This window comes from Calliopsis andreniformis, chromosome 7, assembly GCF_051401765.1.
Source record: "Calliopsis andreniformis isolate RMS-2024a chromosome 7, iyCalAndr_principal, whole genome shotgun sequence".
Classification (NCBI taxonomy): Eukaryota; Metazoa; Arthropoda; class Insecta; order Hymenoptera; family Andrenidae; genus Calliopsis; species Calliopsis andreniformis.
In genome coordinates this window covers 6,324,847-6,344,127 of record NC_135068.1, presented here as the reverse complement: position 1 = coordinate 6,344,127, position 19,281 = coordinate 6,324,847, and the positions used below count along the sequence as shown (strand labels likewise).

At 39.5% G+C, this 19,281-nt stretch overlaps 1 protein-coding gene across 2 annotated transcripts in view; it reads right to left on the bottom strand.

The window, feature by feature from the left end:
* The window catches only part of Atg16 (Autophagy-related 16), a 537,024-nt gene that overhangs the window by 506,351 nt on the left and 11,392 nt on the right, over window positions 1-19,281 (bottom strand). For both annotated transcript variants that reach the window (XM_076382311.1, XM_076382313.1), the window contains one exon: window positions 17,668-17,810. In XM_076382311.1, coding sequence (XP_076238426.1) covers window positions 17,668-17,810 — 143 coding nt within the window. The remainder of the gene's footprint in view (window positions 1-17,667; window positions 17,811-19,281) is intronic.

Genomic DNA, 19,281 nt, shown 5'->3' with positions numbered 1-19,281 from the left:
AATGATCACCTCTGCAACAGGCCTATAAAACAGATCACGATGATGAACGGACCGCAGCGTAGCGACGCGGCATTCGATTCGGTCGCATAGATAGGAAACGAAAAGCGATCTCGAGAGAATTAAAAGATCGCTCGTTCGAAGGTTATCTATGAATCTGCGGCTCGGACTCTATCCACCCGACCTAACAGACGTCTAACGAAGAATACTGGCCCGCGCTGTCCCTTGCAGACAGGAGTTAATAAACACAGTGCCTTGGTGGAGTAGGAGACGGGGAAGCTGCATTTGCTTCTTTTGCCTCGGGACCTTTCATCCCCGCGATTGAGGTATACGCTGTCTAGATAGAAAATCTCGACGGCTGGCACCGCGAGCTGCCGCGAATCAATCTTCGTCCTTGCTCTCTGATAGAGGTAACCCGCGCTTCCTTTTCCGCTGGCAACATCTCGGGCGAAATCCACGGACGATTTTATATAGAGAACGGTATGCCGGAATGTTTACAGCACCGTGAACCTCTGCTAGCGCACAGGGCCAAGATGTGCATACGTCGTCAAAGGAGTACGTCTATTTGAAAATCTGACGCTTTGGTCGTGCCGTAGACACGCATGCATGCGTGCACGATATACGCTCTGTCAGTACCCGGGATACATGAACGCATGCATAATTGATGCATATGGTGCGCGCGAGCGTACACGCGTCTACCGTATTGGGCGGGTTGCAGCTAGATGTATTAGGGGCCTGGACTCATTCAGGTCTCATTGATGTTCGATATTAATGGGATTACTCGGAAATGGAAACGCCAATTGATTTTGGATCTAAATTCGCTCTATTTTCGCCAAAACTAACATGCGTGAGCGAAAAGTGAAGGGATTGGCAGCTGATATGATGTTTGCACTTCTGGTGGCGGACAATTGATCTTAGTGAAGCCTTCTGTCAAGTTGGGCTTATTAAAGAGGAACTAAATTGTCTAAGCTATATTCAAGCTAGGTCCAGATTAGGTTTTGGTCCTGCCTGGGTTAGATTTTGGATTAAATTGTCTATGTTGGGTCCAAGCTAGGTCTAGAGTAGGTTTTGGCTAGGTCTTGGTTAGGTCTGGATCAGGTCTTGATCTAAATTATCCAAATTAGATTTACATTAGGACCGGGCTAAGTCTTGATTAGATCTGGTTTAAGTCTTGGATTAAAGTATCTAGATTATTTTTAGGTTAGGCCTGATTTGTGTCTGGAAGCAAGGTGAATACTACACAATAATGCACGATAGTATACTAACACTTTAATTATTCATTGTATTGTAATTCTTTCATGTTAAAAGCCTTCATAATTAATTCTTTTAACATCGCTAATAGTCACCCAAACTACCATCGTGTACACTCATGTGAGCAAATTTGCGATCGCTATATTCAACATACAATAGTAGAGGAAAAATTCAACAACCTGAAGAGTCCATTTTAAGTAAATTAACCTAACAGTCACGTGCATATTTAAAACATAATTTATCCCACCACTGTGACTTATTATAACAACAGACCTTAGATTATACCACGTTAAATTTACATAAAAAGATGTAACAATTAAAGAAGGGTAGTGGTAGTGTTTCACAATGGATGAAACAAAAAGAACGATAACATAAAACTGAGATTCACGCTAGTGTGCATCACAGTAAGGAGAACGACCGTGAGGCCATTTGATTTTGTTTCAACTGTAGCATACAGTGTCAGTGGCTTCACCCAATGTGCACACAGTGACACGACGGCGTAAAGTCACGCACGTGAGCCAGGACAACGGGAACAATACCCGCGGCAGCTGTGGTTAAAATCTACCGTCTCTTAAGAGATACTCAAGTTTACAGTTGCCTCGGGAAGATAATAGGACAGCGGTGATTCTTAAAAGGGCAGGTCACGCGGAACACCGTAGCACGGTTAAGTGAAAACAGTGAAACTTACTCTGGAATGCAGTTTGAAAAGGCGAACCGAGGTTGCAGTTGTTATTTCCATGGAAGAGAAAAATACTAGATACTGATAAAGGATGAAACATTGTGCTGCGTTCAATTCTTTTTGACGTTTTGGACTTTCTTATGAATGTTGCAGAGATATATACAATCTCGAATCACCTTCTTGTACACTCTAGATTCGGGTCTTCTAACTGTGTCATACCTTTGAAAAGGGTACAAGATAATAACAACCAGGAACATTTCTCCCAAAATTCAGTTAAATTAAAAATAACTAGGCTGAAGTGGAGTGCGCATAATATTGATGTACAATAACGATAAATATAGAAATCAAAATGCTAAATGTTCATTTATTGACGTGCTAAACATGGACTCCTAAAAGTTAAAAGTATGAAACAAGACAACGTAATGAGAAATAAAATTTTGAATCTTCAAAATTTAAGTCCATGTTCAAATTCGGAAGAGAATCATGAAATAAGTCCCAAGACGTCTCTGCAACCATTTTCTGAGTTCATGAATTGGAGATAAAGGATTTAACCCTGTGAAACGCTGGACCCCATCTAGCTCTACACTCATGAGACCAATAAAAGCGAAACAATCCTTAAGTGGGTGGCTAAAATAAACGCAGAGTGCCTCATGATCTCCTTAATTAAAGCAAAAGTATTTAATACCGCCAAAAAAACAGAGCTTAACTCTAATTAACCTCTCTTGATTAAGAGAGGAAGGTCCAAGAGTCGACATTTCGAAGATAGAGTATATGTTGACATTCAAGCAAGAGGAAGAAGTTTCAACTATCACTTATGCCATAACTACAAAAGTTTGCAAGTAAATCTGAATGTAGACGACCCGACAGAGTTCAAGCCATTCATCACGACGAATGATGTTAATACATACAGTTCAGTAGGACAAAACTAGAAGAAGTTCTGATCCTCGGTTTTCCCAACTTATCGTTTCCATCTTCCAAATGTGGCTTCGTCGCGACGAGTCCTCGAATTTTAATTCCACGAGTTTGAACTTGAGGACAGTTATCAAGAACTAATTTAGATCCCAATAGAGCCTGTCTCAGGTAACCCAAAGAACGTGACAGCTGCGAGGGGTGAAAATATGAGAAGGGGGTCGAGGACGAACGCGGGATCTTTGCCTCCTTATACTTCAGGGGATTAACTAATTGCCTTTTTCTTCATCGCGGCATCAACGCCCCCGCCTGACGCTCGTACCCCGTTTTCCTTTATTCCTCTCGCTCCAACTTAACTGAGCGTGCTGAGTGCGTCCGCCTAGCGCGCTAGTCTCGGTCGATATTCTTGTCCGCTTTCATGGTAACTATAGCAACGGCGGATCACGAAAAGACCTTCCGAACTCGTCTGTCCCGAATAAAGATTCGTCTTTAATTATAATCTTTGACCCAGCAAGATCCTCCGCCTCCCGATTACCGCTGCACAGTCGCGTTTGCCTTCAACGAGACGTAATGATTCCTTTGTGCCTTGTAATCAGACGTCCTCCTTTGCCGAGTATGTTCGCTCTTTCGTAAGGAGGAATCCTAATTTGGTACGTCAATTTTTAACGACTCGTTAGCCCTTTATCATCGAGCCGGTTAGTATGCTTAATAGGTCGGGGATTAAAGAACTTATATGACAGTGTTTAAGGATTTGTGCATACAGGTTTCTTTGGTCGCGCCGTCGAAAATGTATGCAATCCTCCTTTTTTGGTTAATAGAATTAAGTGACTTTCGACATGTTTCTCGGGAAATTTTAAAGAGGATGAGTCCTTGAGCAGGTTGGTCATAAAAAATAGATGAATTTAATCAGGTATTGAGGAAATAGATTGGAAGCAATAGTTTCAATCGCGCACTACTCAATTTTCCTTCAGAGATTTGGCAGATCATAAAACCTACAACTGTCAGATGTGTTGGCAGAATCATACGTAATGAAGTGTATTTAGAAAACTAACAGCTAAAATACAATAAACAGTGTAGACTGTACAAAGATTGCATCGCACTAAAGTTTCATCTAAATTGACAACTGGCATTCAACTAGTGTCCCTAACAAGAGCTAAAACTAGCATGTAGGTTGCCAACAAACTACCACCAAATGGTGATCTACTTTTCCACTTGGATCCAACTTTCACAGTGAACAGATTTCTACAAGCTGTCCCCCTTCGACACAATCCCACATCCTTTGTTACTGCACCTACAAATCTCTACCCCATACACATCCTTCCAAAGCTCCCCATGAATGGAACCACGACCCTTTCTCACCCATACCATTGCACACTGACAATGTTCATAACAAATACCTCTACAATTAAGTCAGCAAGCTCTCTAGAAACGGAAGACAGATAGTCTAATGAGTAGTCTCTGTCTATTTATACATCTCACGTAGCCATTCCCATTTGTCGCTCGTTTGACGTCCTGGAGAACAGTTCAGGTGCAGCGTGCTTGATTCTAATATATCAACATTTGTTTATCCCGTCAGGAAAGCCGGGATGATTAACGTCTTCCGCGTAGACTTGTCTAATTGAACCGTCACTGGTTTGCAGATAAGGTCTGCACAGACTCTATTTGGGGATACAATGGCGGTAGCGAGCTGCGTGCGAAATAATCTGACATTGTGCTGTTACAGTCGGTAGTCGTCCCTCGATCTCGCGGCTCAGCAAGGAGAATTTCAAGTGAGAAATAAGAGAGAGACAAGGGAACAATCAGTCGAATGGGACGGGCAGGAGCGAGACGCAAGTTGTGGGGACGGTTGGGGAGTCTCTGTGTAAAAGGGGTTGAGAGGAGGTGGAGGCCGATGGAAGGAAGGAAAACGGAGGGTTTACGATTATCTGCGGCAGAGATCCATAAACTAATTCCATTAAGTTAAGACTTTGGATTAATGAATGACGTGCAGCCTCGTGTACGACTGGTACGTCTGGTAAGAACAGTAATCAGATACCCTACCCTCTACTCACCCTAGGGGAGTGATTCTGTCGCGCGAATGAATTCAACTGAGTTTTGAGGAGTTTTCGTTGTTTGCTGAGGACAATTGATTTTTGAGACTGTGTACTGGGGCTCTTGCCTGAATCACCAGTTCAGTAACTTTTCTAGTCTGTGCTAGATTTCGTAGCTGTTGGGAGTGTCATGCCTCCCACAGTCTGCTGAAATTAATAGAGACTAAAAGGTACTTTTTAATTTTGCTTATGTTGTAACTTAAATAAGTTGTCTATGTAAAACAGCTTCTCAGATTTGTAGAATTCCATGATTCATGATCTGCAAATTATCTTTTCACTGATATCTTGCTGTGCTTCCCTTCTCTGATATGCCTCCTCGAAGGAAGACAAGGAAAGAGCTAACAATTAATTTAAGAAAAGGACGTACAACATCTTACCTCTTGACTTCTTAAAACCTTCAAAAGGCAAGTCATCACCCTCTGTTCATGACATAGCAAAAAGGATCATTCTGAGATTGTGTACTTCGACCCTAATAAGATACGAAAAAAGACTCATAAGAACTATAATTGTAGAGAAAAAAAATGCATTGCTTACCAAAAATGGAAGAATCAGTAGCTCTTACTAATTAAACTGTGAAAGTGTTATTAGAATTTCAGAGAGTAAAATTCTAGATGATTGTCTGAATTAATATGTAGCTATTCTTAGCCTAGCAGCTGGCAGACTCTCCCTTAAAGTAGAGGAGGAAGAGTGGTAAAAGTTTTTAAACAAAAACTTTAGCTTCGATGAGTAAACACTCTCCAGAGTGTGTACGCGAAGTTTCAGAGAAAGCGGAAAGTTTGAAAAGAAAGAATCACATCGTGTTCCAACTGTTTACACTTTTGCACAAATATTAAATACTTATTTGCGAATATGTCTGGCCTAAAATCCCTTATTACTTAATTGAATCTCAAACCATGCACTTTTAACGCTATTCCTAAAATTCTGAGTTTGAAATCCTTTCAAATTTCAAGTGTCAAAATGCTCAAACATTTTAGAGTCCTAATTAAGGCACCGTGGAATGTGGAAGTTCCTGCTTAAAAGTAATTGACGTAGCTAACCACATCTCTAAGACGAACGGCTCAACGTGTAGAAGAACAACCGCAACGGATTCTAGGATTAGTGAGGATTAAGTGGTTCTCCTTTAATTAGGACCTTTAGTATCCACCAGATATCCTACTACTCAAAGCAGCAAATCCTTGCCGAAGCTATGCAATGTAACAGGAGTTGCCCAAAAAACCGCAAGCCGTATGTATTAGATCATTCACAAACTGGGAATAGATCTCCAAAGATAATCATATGTATAGATCATAGTTGAATTTACTTTGATGACACTTTGGAATTGTTTAACTCAAGTTACAGAATTTTTTTTAATTTTTGGAAGAAGCTTTCCTAGGTACATCTTTTATGCTAACAAAGTGATCTTAGTTGATCCTCTCATTCCATATTATCAAGCTTAATTAGGAAAACTGATGTACTGCAATAAAAATTCAAATCACTTTCTGACCTGGCTATAGTAAGTATTGCAGAACAAAAGTACCAAACACTGCTGCCAACCTATGAAAAGCTTCAAAATAAAAAGTACTCTGCACTTTAACATAGATGTATTTCTCCTAGGCCTACGATTCGTTCAATTAGCAATGCATTTATTTCTGTGGTCATAAGACAAAACAATCTATGTCACATTTCCAAAAAGTTCAAGTTAAGGCCTTAATAAAGACCTAGAGCATAGTAAAGGGCATAACAAAAATGTTTTTCCTTGAAAATAGGACTTAAAGAAGCCACAAGTCCATAAGATAGTGTTAAAGCTGAAAACTTCAAACGCCAATATCCCTAAAACAAAAAACGCGACTTAGGAGATTTTACTTTACAACCACAGATGTTAGACCTCAAGCTATTTTTTGGTCAGCTATACAACTTTTTACCCAGTATCCACATTCTCACACAACTTTCAATCGCTGAGCATTTCATAATGCCTGCCACTGGCCGTGAACCCAGTAATAAGCCAATCTTGATTTAATTAGCTCAGAATCCAGCGAGTCGGTCGGCTTGGAATCCCCGTTGAAGTTCTCGACACTTTTAATTTAAAGTCCGGCGCATATCTGGAGTAGCTAGGAAAATAGCGTCGAACGTCCCGAATAATATCATATAAACCGTGCCCCATTAATTAAATTCCTTCCAAGTAGGTTTGTAACCCTGTCGGAACGACTATCGCCGTCGAACGCGGTCGGTTCATTAGTTTCCACGCAGAAGTGATGCCGAAAATAGTTCCACGCTCGATTTGCATTCGAATCGGCCCGTGGAATGCCGACTGTGTATCACTCGCGGCACGTCGAGTGGGAAAGTGGTGGGAGATTTTCGGCGAGATGGTGCAAAAGGGAGAAAAAGAGGGAGGGGAAGGCGAATCGAAGTTATTAATGCATGCATGGTGTACACGTTCTTCGGTGAAAATTTCAAACGAGATCAGCCGGTTCAATATTCACAGCGCGTGCAATATTAACGTGACGTTTTACCAAAGGGAAAACCTTTCGAGGAGAATCTCATTATTGTAAATAAATTTCGTAAGAAATTCTCGCGTAGAAGGAATCCGGAAGGCTATTATCTTTCGCGAGGAAAGAGCGGGTACAGGGTGTTCCATAACTGATGGCACAACTGGGAAATAAGGTAACTTTATGAAAAACTGGGTGCAGGGTAGGTGAAAATCAGAATTTTTGGAAGATATGAAGAGAATACAGATTTTGGAATTAACGTTTTCGGAGGCAAAACGTGTTGACGATTATGTACCTGTTTTTTGGTGGAACAGAGGAAACAGAGATTTAAAATTGCAATTTATGTGGATTTCGAATATTCATTTTCATGATTACTTTCGAGGGGAAATGAAGTAATATTACAGTAATATAAATAAACAGCAAAATGATAAATATATGTAAATAAACGTTTTGATGAAAAATTACGCTAGAAGAGGAACATCAATTTAACACCATTCGATCAAAAATGTTTGAAAAGTCATTTTATAAGTTTATTAAACAAAATTTGTTTCTAGTGATTTGTTTTCTGATTTATACTTTCGTTCAATTGTTTGAAAAACTAAGTAAAGTGAAATAAATATGTTTGAGAAAATAAGAATAAAACTTAAGAATATTAAGAATACTTGCGAAAATGACTAGGCAAAGTCTAGATATTGTTTGCAATATTGGCACAACTGCTGCAATTGGGGATTCTCCTGATTCCATTTCAGAAAAAATGGAGGATATAGTTCTTACTTGTTATAATACAGAATATAAGGTTATTTGCATCATGGGAAAAGTCCACTAAGACCTCAGATTAATATTCTTACAATTTCCTTATTTACACATAAGAAAATATAAGATACACATAAAGAAAAGGAGACAAAATATAACAGAAGTACAAAATCGCCAATAGGAAATTTCTAACCTAATTTTAATCATATATTTGTGTTCTCAAATATTGTATTTATTCGACAAGGAGAATTACATTGCTTTATCGTTTTAAGATTTAACTAGTGAAGTCAGATTCAATAATTTTTAAATTATTTTATTCGGAATGTACCATCATTCACGTCAACTATTACTGTGTTTACTTATATACAGAGGTTATAAAAATATCGAAAAAGTTAAGGATGAAGATCAATCCCAACTGAAATTAAAAATAAAAATAAGTTTTCGAAAGAATATAAGAAACAAAACCTAAAAAGAAATGAAAGAAAAAGCATTCCAAGGCTAAACAAAAAGAAAGAAGTTCGAAAATCACACAACCGAAGGCACAAATGAGGTTAACAAATTTTCAAGATCCCCCATTTCACAAACAAGACACAATCTTAACAAATCACATTAATTATCCCCCATCCACTTCCTGCCATAAACCCGATGGAAATCTTCTAAAACGAAGTGCGAAGTTCATTCTTCCCTTAAATGCACGCGTGAGTCCCCTGATATAAAGATCCGGGAATTGTAATGAGATTTATAACATACCTCGCATTGTAAAGTGGAGAACTTCGCACGGTACATTACTTCGCGATTAATCTGATGCAAATGGCACATCTCGGGTAGGAAGACGTTCGTAATTGCGAGCGGCGCGGAAAGGAAGCTGCTACGTGGGAAACAATGGCTTCGTGGAGGGCAAGCTGAAGTGGGGGGGATATAATATATATATAAAAAAAACGTTCACCTCTCTGTGCAGTCGGTGGTCGCCCTCACAGAGAAGGGCGTTTTCTACATTGTCACGCGATGCGTAGCGGCACGCAGTCACGGTTCAAGAGTAATGGATACAATAAATGCACAGTGGCGGTGGGAGAGAGAGATGAGGCTGACGACTGGAGTCAAAAGTGTAAAAGCTTGTGCTTTCCGGCCGATTTCACCCTTTCGCTTTTAACTGCAACGAAGACCTACATACGCCAAGGCGGCGGAGTAGTCGAGGGGTGGGCGGCGATGTGGATGGGGCTGGAGGCGCGTTTTACCTTAGCAGTCGGAGCTGGGCGCGTACGTGGTCAGGGGCTTGCAGCAAGTACCAAGCGTTCGAAGAATAGAGACTTGAATTGAAGCTAAATCCGATTTAGATCAGAGGTAGTCATTGTGCCAGATCTATAATCTCTTCGAAAGCTCTCAACATCGTAATTGGAGCGTGTCCTTTCTTCCCTTTTCACCACGGCCTCCTTCCACCAGCTATCCTATCCAGTTTCACTCCTTTTTCTGTATGCTCACGCCCCGACGGAAACGAATGAGATTAAATGGGAAAGACCTTGCCCTGTTGGCGCTGCGGTTGATCGCTTAACAGAGGACAAAACAATAATGAGGTGATACTTAAGCGATTTCGCTGAAACGGGGAAACGATTTTTCTCGACTCGGGACGTTGTTATGCTACCTCTCGATCTGTAATTGCGATGTTGATTATTTTTTCGGAACAGGACATTTATCGAATGCACTTGCACATGGACATGTGGCCCAAGAATGTTATTTAAATGTCTTCGGAGTAGCTTCACCTACATATTCATTTCTGAGAACAATAACGTCTCATTATGTGTATGCTAGATTTTATCCGATACATGTTCATTGCTATGCTCATTACTTGGGAAGGAAAAGGTTATCTTTCAAATGTGACTCTATTCAACACAAACAACTGGTTCTAGCTCAAGAGGCAAGAATTGTCTATCATGTTCACTATATGTTCCTAATCGATTTCGGGCGATAAACATGTATCGAGAACTGACTGTATTGTGCAAAAGAGAGGCAATTCCTAGTTTCTTTGAACTCCACCAAATTGTTAGTGCAGAGTCGAGTCACTTTCGAAGATTCCCTCCATTTTGAGAATAGCAATGAACATATACTGAATAAAATCTTGCGAACATACAACGAGAACTTACAGTAATACCTAAATAATAGAGGCTAGTAACGTGACAAAACATGGTTTCTCTTAAATGCACATATATCTAACAGATTATCCAATTTTTTTAGATTCTTTGAGAAACTAAAAGACAATAATTAAATAATTTATGAAATCTGTACTCTGTGTCTTTTTTCAAAGAATTTCTCATAAAGAATTCCCCCTTCTGTCGTGAAGAAAAGAGCAGCCTCTGCACATGATACGTGGTATCAGTACACGTCAGCTTTGCCTTTCTGTGTCGTACTGCATCGTCCTCTGCTTCTAACAGACACAGCCGCGCGCGTTATTTTGGCGCTCGCTTTTATGAATCCTCCGGCAAAGTTCATGGCTCCCTGCATTACGTCGCGTTAAAACATACTTCTGCGCGATGAAAGAAAGGAAGACACCGGCGCCGCTTTTCAAAGTGGCGTAAATACTAATTACCTTCGCGGCCGTGGTTGTGAAACTAGGGGTCGAGCGTTTTCGCGCCGAGGTCATAAACAAGGTACAAGAGAAAAAACAAGAACGAGACGCGAAAAGAGCTGGCTTCCGTCTTTGCTTTGGACAATATAGAGGGCGACTTAAGAGAAAAAGACGAAATTTGTACCGTTCTTAGGCGAAGATGAAGGACATCGGATGAACAAAATGGTGGTCAGCTTACTGAGACCTCTATAGAAGAGGGAAGTTTGCTTTTTGATCGTGTCTGGCCAGTTTTTTACGTGAAAAGTACTCTGCACAAAGTGACAAAAATGAACAAAAACAGTTTTGAAGTAGTAGATTATTTTTTTAATTTTAGATATTTCTAATCTTTAGTAAATTATTAACTTCTGTTTCCTTCTTCATACTATCCCATTGTTTTTGTTAGTCTTTGCTATTACTATTACTATTATTGTTTCTAATGGATTCAAAACATTTTGTATCTTTATGCCCAAGTCAAAACTGTACTAATCCCCAATGCTGGTAGTTTATCTAATTAATTCAATAACGAATAGACAGAACGATAAAAATGTGAAAATATTACTCTGCATTACCAACCCATAAAACAGTCAACCCTCCACTTGCACCACTAACCACGAGACATCTTATACGCGGAAATACTGTGCACATTTACTTTTCCCACGTAGAAAAGTGAATCATTAAAGCAGCGTGTACTTCACCGCAAGTTCCTACGAGGTTCCCATACAAACCTAACATTGTCACGTAAATCCAAGCGTGACCCTCTGCGTCCACCCAAGACGCAGTTAGTTGGCCAAATATCTACAGGTTGTTCATTGTCCCGTATATGTTGTCCAATACAAACGTGCTGATTTCGTTAGGCGTGCCCCTGGCCAACTGCCAGGACATTTACACCACCGGCAGACACAGAAACTGCAAAAGTTTTTAACTGTGTCCCAGAACATAAACGGTTCTTGAGAACAATGTCCAAATGTGTGTAAAGGAAGTCGCTAATTTGTACAGAACACACCTTAAACACCACTCTATTTGCAAGATGGAATTTATGCTTTTGACAGAAGTAGATAAGATTAATGGACCTTTTTCCTTAAAGTCTTTGCTTTAACTTTTTCCTTTGCAAGTCTGTAATAGAAAATTAAAATTCAAAATATCGTGATAATAGAAGTACATGGCTTATGTCGTTTTGTCTTACAAAACAAAGATTAGACTCCAGAATGAATAGAGGTACTTATGCAGTTGATGAGTTTATGATAGTTTATTACAGTCTATGTATACTGAAATATTGGATTAATATGTTTGCTATAATACACTGTTCAAATTTAAAAAATGTGACAGAAAACTAGATAAAAATATAGATGAACACTGATCAAGAACCTGTACTCAAGTGTTATAAAGTTAAAATTGGTACTCACAGGTTTGTACATGAATGTAATGATACGGAATGCATAAAAGTAAATAAAATTATTCTGTGAATGCAATTGCAAATGGTAGAAATTTGTCCTAGAGTTTGAAATCAAGTCATATATTCATTTAAAAAATGATAATAAAATGTGTTCTGTAATATGTTTGAGAAAGGACAAATGAACCGTCGAGATCTTTCTCTGATTGTCAGCTAGCAATTTCTGTATAACAATGACTGTGTAACTATAACAATAGACTGTTATAGAATTATACACGAGCTAATAACAATTGACCAGCAGACAATCTCGTGGAAGCCTAACTTATTCACAAAAACTAGACAATCCAAAACTCGTATTATAACCTCCAAAACAAACAGTAGCAAGTGCAGTTACTACACATTCTATTAACCCAAAAAACGTATAATTTCCGATAACGCGAAATAAATCATCTCCCTCTATCAAAAAAATCGGAAATGTCCAAGGTCGCGCATATTTCCATTAAAACAAGAACTGTTGCGTTAAAATATTTCCATTACCAAAAAGACCCTCTGGCGCCAGAAATTTTTGGGATGCAGCATAAATGTGGAACGCATGCAGAAATATAGTCACGGTTAATTTGGATCTCATGCTTCGTGTCACGTGAATTAAATACGCCGGTATGCCCGGGAAGAAAAATGAAAGGTGGAAACAGGATGGCGTCTGTGGGACCGAAAGAAACGGAAACGCGTGAGGACGTTAATTCTCTCTAGACCGTGGCCATCCACTCGTCGCGATACACGCGACGCACACAGTACGTAATCTATGGCGAAGTGGTTCACACGCCCTCTAATGGGAATGTTCTGCCTCCCTTTCGCGAGTCTTAATGAATATCGATGAATAATCAACGCGGCAGTCTCGAGCACCGCGATACAGCCGTGTTCCAATAAGCACACTTGTACCAATTGAAACTTGCGGCGGTATAACGAATGAAACACCACCCCCAGACGTTAAATGTTTCGCCGGCTACTTAAATGGAATTCCTGCGCGCGCACGTGAGGGGAATCACCGAGGAGCAGAGGCGAACGTTAATTCGGTTGCAATGTAGCAATTGCTGGGGAATAAATCAATGAAAGACGTACCAACCGCGGAACCACCTCGCGCCACGCCGCTGGGATTTATTAGGAGTTACGCGATTCGGTCTTAATTCAGTTAAACCTATGGCCGACCACTTTCCTTTGGCTTTGTCGCTAAACACTGGCGACAAAAATTGGGGAAGGAAACTTTATGGAAAAGTCTTGACCAAGGACTCTGCAAGGATGCTGTTTAAATTAATTCCCTGTTTCTTGGTTTCTTTTATGCTTATTAATGGTCCTGCTACGTGGTATTCCTTGATACAGCAGCTGAACAGTTTTGTTACATGTAGGTAGGCTACAGTGTTTATGCTGATTTATATTTTTGTGTACATATTTAGAGACATGGAACCTAAGTAGAGATTTGTGTTATAATATGTATCTTGACTTATACTACATAGATTGATCTTAAATTATGATTAAAAAATTCCATTTTCAAACATACCCAACCCTAGATACCAAGAAATTCCTACAATTCCATGCTGTGAATGAATTTTCAAACAAAAAAACTGCCTTGAATACTACATATATCCTGATTTCTCATCGTTTTGTGAAGAAACAATCTATACAACTACTTTAAAAAACTCCACATTTAAATACCTTACTTTTACGATAGTATGGATAAATGTTCATAGTTAAAGAAAGTCGGATTTATATTATCGTTACTTCGCGACAGTTCACAATGGGAACAAAGAACGATGGACAAGAAACGCGAGTAGTTGTAACCTCTATTGAAGGACCGAGAGCAGTCACGAAAGATATGACGATTTCACAATGCTAGACGACCAGGAAATCACTGAGGGCTCTGCTAAGAAATCGATAGAGTGTCGGAACGTGAGAAATCCAAACGACTGGCGCTCTACTGCCGCGAAATTGAGTCCATTATCGCCCTGGTCAGGTACCCTCCAATACCATCGATATTCGTTTAACGCATCGTTTCTTTGCCAGAAGGGTGACAAACAAGGGTCTGGCAAGAAATATAAAATTAAGGAATCGACTTCACCAATAAGGACATAAAAAAGTAGAGAAAAAGAGACCATCGAAGCCATCCCTGAAAAAACGAATCAAACCAGAGAGAAAAACAGATAACACATGGCTTTCAATTTCACCGAATCTCTAGAAAAATCTTTCCCACCATCTCCTCTACCAAAGGGACCCTGACGAGCGCAGGCCTTCTACGATTAAACTAAAAATTCCATTCATGAATTCCTCTGCGTCCATTGTGTCCGCTCGACTACAATCCAAGCCGCGGAAGTAATTGGCCCCTAACGAAAATATTGAAATCGTGTAATTGCTCCCAACCTCTCCAGCGGATAATGGATTCGAAAGGAGCGAACATTCCACCTTCTCAAGGAGTAGCTCGGATGAAAGGAAGTACAATTCAGAGAACGAGAGGTACACGCGTTGACACGGCCGAGGGTAGAGCAGCTCGAGGAGGTGCGCCAGAGACCAGGCCGCAACTCGCGAGGAAATTGATGAAGGACTCCTGTTCCGAGAATAACGTCTGGGAAACGTTGTTACGTCGTTGAGACGTACCAGGGAATAAACATCAGGCGGTCAGTTCTCGCGCCTTTCAACGCGAATAGCCCAGGGAAGCAGGCTACGCCTCGGATCCCTCACTGTTGCGTCCTCCTTCAAAGTTTACGCGCCATTGGTTGCCAATCTTCAGAATGAAACTGTCGCTGCTGAGTAGATTCTCAGTTGCCTCGTGAACAAGCGGCTGGAAAAAGCGCTCAAGGCGAGACAGGGAAAAAAGGGGCGAAGAGAAACGAGAGGATCTTTCCCTCGGAAATGGAACGCCGCTGCTGCCGCGCGATCCGAAGTCGACGAATAATCACATTTAACACGTCCAACGCGGACAATACTCCTCGCCCGGATATATTACGCTACATTGTATTCCATTGCTAACGGCGATGCTATAAACGGCGATATTACCGGGATGCTTGAAACTTACAATACTGCTTAGGAGCGGTGCGTCTAATACCTCATGGAATTGCAAGACTGTATAGTCACGCTATCGTTCAATCTACCTCTGGTGCATGTTGATACGCTCGCTGAGCAGTTGTACTTGGGCTGGGACTATTTGTCCATATTTTATCAAGTAGTATCAATGTTCGGTAGAATACAAGTGAGAATCTGACCTCTGTAGCTATGAGGCCCTGGGCTCCTGGACTCCTAGGATCTTAGAGTTACTCAAAAAGAGGAATAAGCTACTGTAAATGTTCCAATAATTGTCCTTGTCCCGATACCTGAACACTAACGCTAATTTTATTTAATTTTAGCCTTAAATTCTAATGTATTAAGTAGGTATACCCAATTAAAGATAAAACCTAGTGTCATAAAATAATATCCTCAGTCACTGGGACCTCATAAGATATATAGTTTTAGGTTGTTCATATACTGGGACAGTTGACAAAAAATGTGGAGAAGTTGAAGGATGAATCTTACTTTGCTATTCTTAGATTGTTCACTCAATATCAGAAAGAAGATTTACAATACAAGGAATATAAGGAATTTAGACATCAACATGGAGGAAAGAATCGAAGTCCTTTCTTATTTAAATAGCAATCACAGGTAAATAAATTGTTATATACTTTTCACACAGGGATTCACCAAAGGTGGAAGATAAAAGCACTTTAAGTCCACTAAAAACGGCGAACGATATTACCGGAGACGTCACGTCGAGGCTTTTTCTGCGCTTCAATTCCCAACCCCTTTGAGACCCCAGGACGATCATTGAGACTCTCTTTATCGCGTTACCCTGGCGAGACTTCGATTTCGATGTCCTCGACTGACAAAACCGAAAGGATGACGTTCGAGATTAAAAACAATTGATCATCCCTTGATCCCGCTGCCACATTCGGTGTACACCTTTGGAGCGTGGGGAACTCCAGCCCGCATACAGGGGCAAAAAAGGTCGTTCCTCGGTGACTTTCGTGTTCCAACGAGGTCTTTCAGGAGAAACAAAAAGGGGTAGGGAGAAACTGAAACGCGGGGAAGACAACCGCGGAACTTTTCGTTCCTTTCTGATATCTGGGAGTCAGCGAACAGCGAAACTGGGACGAACTTTAGATGAGGGAATATCGATATTGGCGCCGAAAGGAGACAGTATTATTCTTCTGTTGAAGGTTACGAAACTAAGGAGCATCGAATAGTGACAGGGAAACATAAAGACCGAGAAATGGTTCCGCCAGACAACCCATGCAGAAGGATTTTTTTTTACCGTTGTCATTAGCTTTACGATCTCGCCAGCAAATTTACATCAGCCCTACCGTAATAGGTAACGGAGGAAGATAACGATAAATTTCATATTCTAGTGCTGCTGAGATCATAGACCGCCTCGGCTTCGAATAACCCACTAATTTAAAGCGCGTTTTGCATCTGTTTATACAGTGCCTGAGACGTATGCATCTACGAAGCCAATGAAATTTTTGAAGGAAAGATAAGTACCCCTATTATCCCACATCCTGGATCATTGTTTGCCTTTGACATAATCTTCTTCATATTTCCATCTCTTAAAAGTATGGCAGCGGTAGAGCTATTGAATAGCGAAGCTATAGATAATGGATTTCTGAAGTTAGATTTGAATTTTTAAATATCTGATTAGAATCTGGACAGATACATGATACATGTCTTGTATTTTTATGGCTTGAGGTTAGAGTAACTAAGCTAGTCTAAAATCTTCTTGTTTTATTATTTTAACATCTTAATATATGGGCCACTTAATACCTTTATAGTGAATCCTCTTTCCACATGGGAGATTATAAAGATGTGATTTTGACTTTTTATTTGTATCGACTGCGAGGATGTATCAGGGATTGAAACGATTTCGAAAATATGTGTTTCAAACTGCTGTATATCGGTACTGGTTGAAACAGTTATGAAGAACCGAAATAATCGTATAACAGTTATTCCCTCAAAAAGTCAATGAAGAACTGAATTGGTTTTTTAAAAAGACTTAAGAATGCCTCTCTGACAAGAGTTCGTTTCTTTACGAGAGAAAACAATTTCGATCTGCTCCGACTTCGAATCGTATCGGTCGCCATCAATTTTTTATATTAATATTATACAGAAGAAATAAGTAAAACTATCACTCTAGTATAATATTCTTCCTGTTATATTTCATTATACTCTCACCTTCTTCTTAATATATCAGTTTTTCCAAAAGTGAAATCTGTTTAAAATTTCAAACCCTCACGCCTTGCATTTTCTCAACGATAAACAATTTAGATAAAAAAACGATACTGGTAATAATTTAAAATATTCTATAAACTAATATTCAATAATTTTTAATTATGTAGTAGGTACTCAAAGTTAAACGTGAACATCATTTGATTTGTATTTTTCCCCGTTTAAAAGTAAGTACTTTTATTGAGGCTATAGCATTTCTTGCAAAATAAGCAACATGCAAGGTTTCCACTTACCTTTAGTCGAAGATCGCTGACGGTCCACACCCGGCTGGCGTAGTCGTTGGAAGCTCCAAGGATCAGCGTTCCCGTTGAATCGAAATCGACAGACATTACTCCAGCATTACTGCCAACGAGTATACCTTTGCTCTCAGAGGCACCTAAGAAAGATAACATTACCAATAAAAATCCATTCATGCAGTAAATAAATGAATTCGACCCGAAATACCTATTCCTCATGTTTCCAATTTTATTTTACTTAAATTTTCAATTAAAGAAACAATTTCAGCTTTTTTTCTGTTACTGGACCAATCTCTTCGTTCAAATGTGCGAATAATTTATAGTTTCTAAAAAAACAACTTGTAGTGGAGTACATATAGAATACAGAATTATCATACGCAGACTATGAATATTAATATAATAATATAATATAATATAAACTAATGTAATATTACTCATTTTAAAGTTTCTTAAAGTCATATCCAATTATATTAAATGTAGAATGATTCAAAAAGAACGTTTTAGGCCGTATGGTAAACTCACAGCATTTGTACTATTATTCAATTTTTGAATCTTCTAATATAGCAAAATAGAGTTACCCACAATTCAAACTCTGACTTTCGAGAATTAATATTCGGAAAACTAGAACAAGTGTATAAAAAGATTTCAAAAATCTGTAAATTAAAAATTTGAATATTCAAGAATGTGAACATTGAGAAATTTGAAAACTTGAATTTGTTCATGTTGGGGAAATAGAAGAAGTCTAAGTTACCTTAAGGTTACTTGGTATATCAGCAGTTAATACTGAATACACAAAGTATCCATAAAAGCTTCATATAAGGACTTTTAAACTTACTGCATACTATTATAAATCATATTTTCTACTAAAAAATAATGGTTTCATCATATTAAATTACAATATTAATACCACGCTAGTTCGAAGCTAAACAAATCAACCTAATGTCCCCCAAAATCTCTGAAAATGTCTACATTTGAGAGAAGACTCATAACAATTTAAAATAACACCTGATTCAAGCTGATACGAAACGCAACACGCACAAACCATTGAATACTAGAAACGGATAAAGAGAATCAAACGAGGATTCCAGCGAGAGTGAAGACAATGCGAGCGCGCGCGCACAAAGAGGTGCCAGAGGAGGGGGGTCGAGGAAAGTGTGCGAAGAGCTATGGAAGGGCGAGTTAAGCGGATATAACCTGTACAATAAGGACGAATGTTTCATTCAATTTGCAACGTGGCGAGGGGATTACATTTGAGCTGTTATAGCACGCGTGCGATCGCTTCGCCATCACAGAGAAAATGTTTCTACAGGCTGGCAGGGTTTTAATAGGCGCCTCCGTGCATGCCTGTACACACCACCGGGGTATCCCACCAAGTAACCTGTTGATTCGTTAACATACTTCATTAAGTGGGTGGAAAAGAGCCTTTCGTGAGAATGTCGCGATATGGCTCGTCTGCCACCTACCAAACTCCCTTATCAGCATGTTATAACCTACTAAATAACTTCAGTCGCTTGTACCAGGTTTGTACACAATGTGTACACAAACTACTACATAAACATTGAGTGGAAGAGTCTATGAGTGAAATCGATACAAGGATCCATAAATAATTTC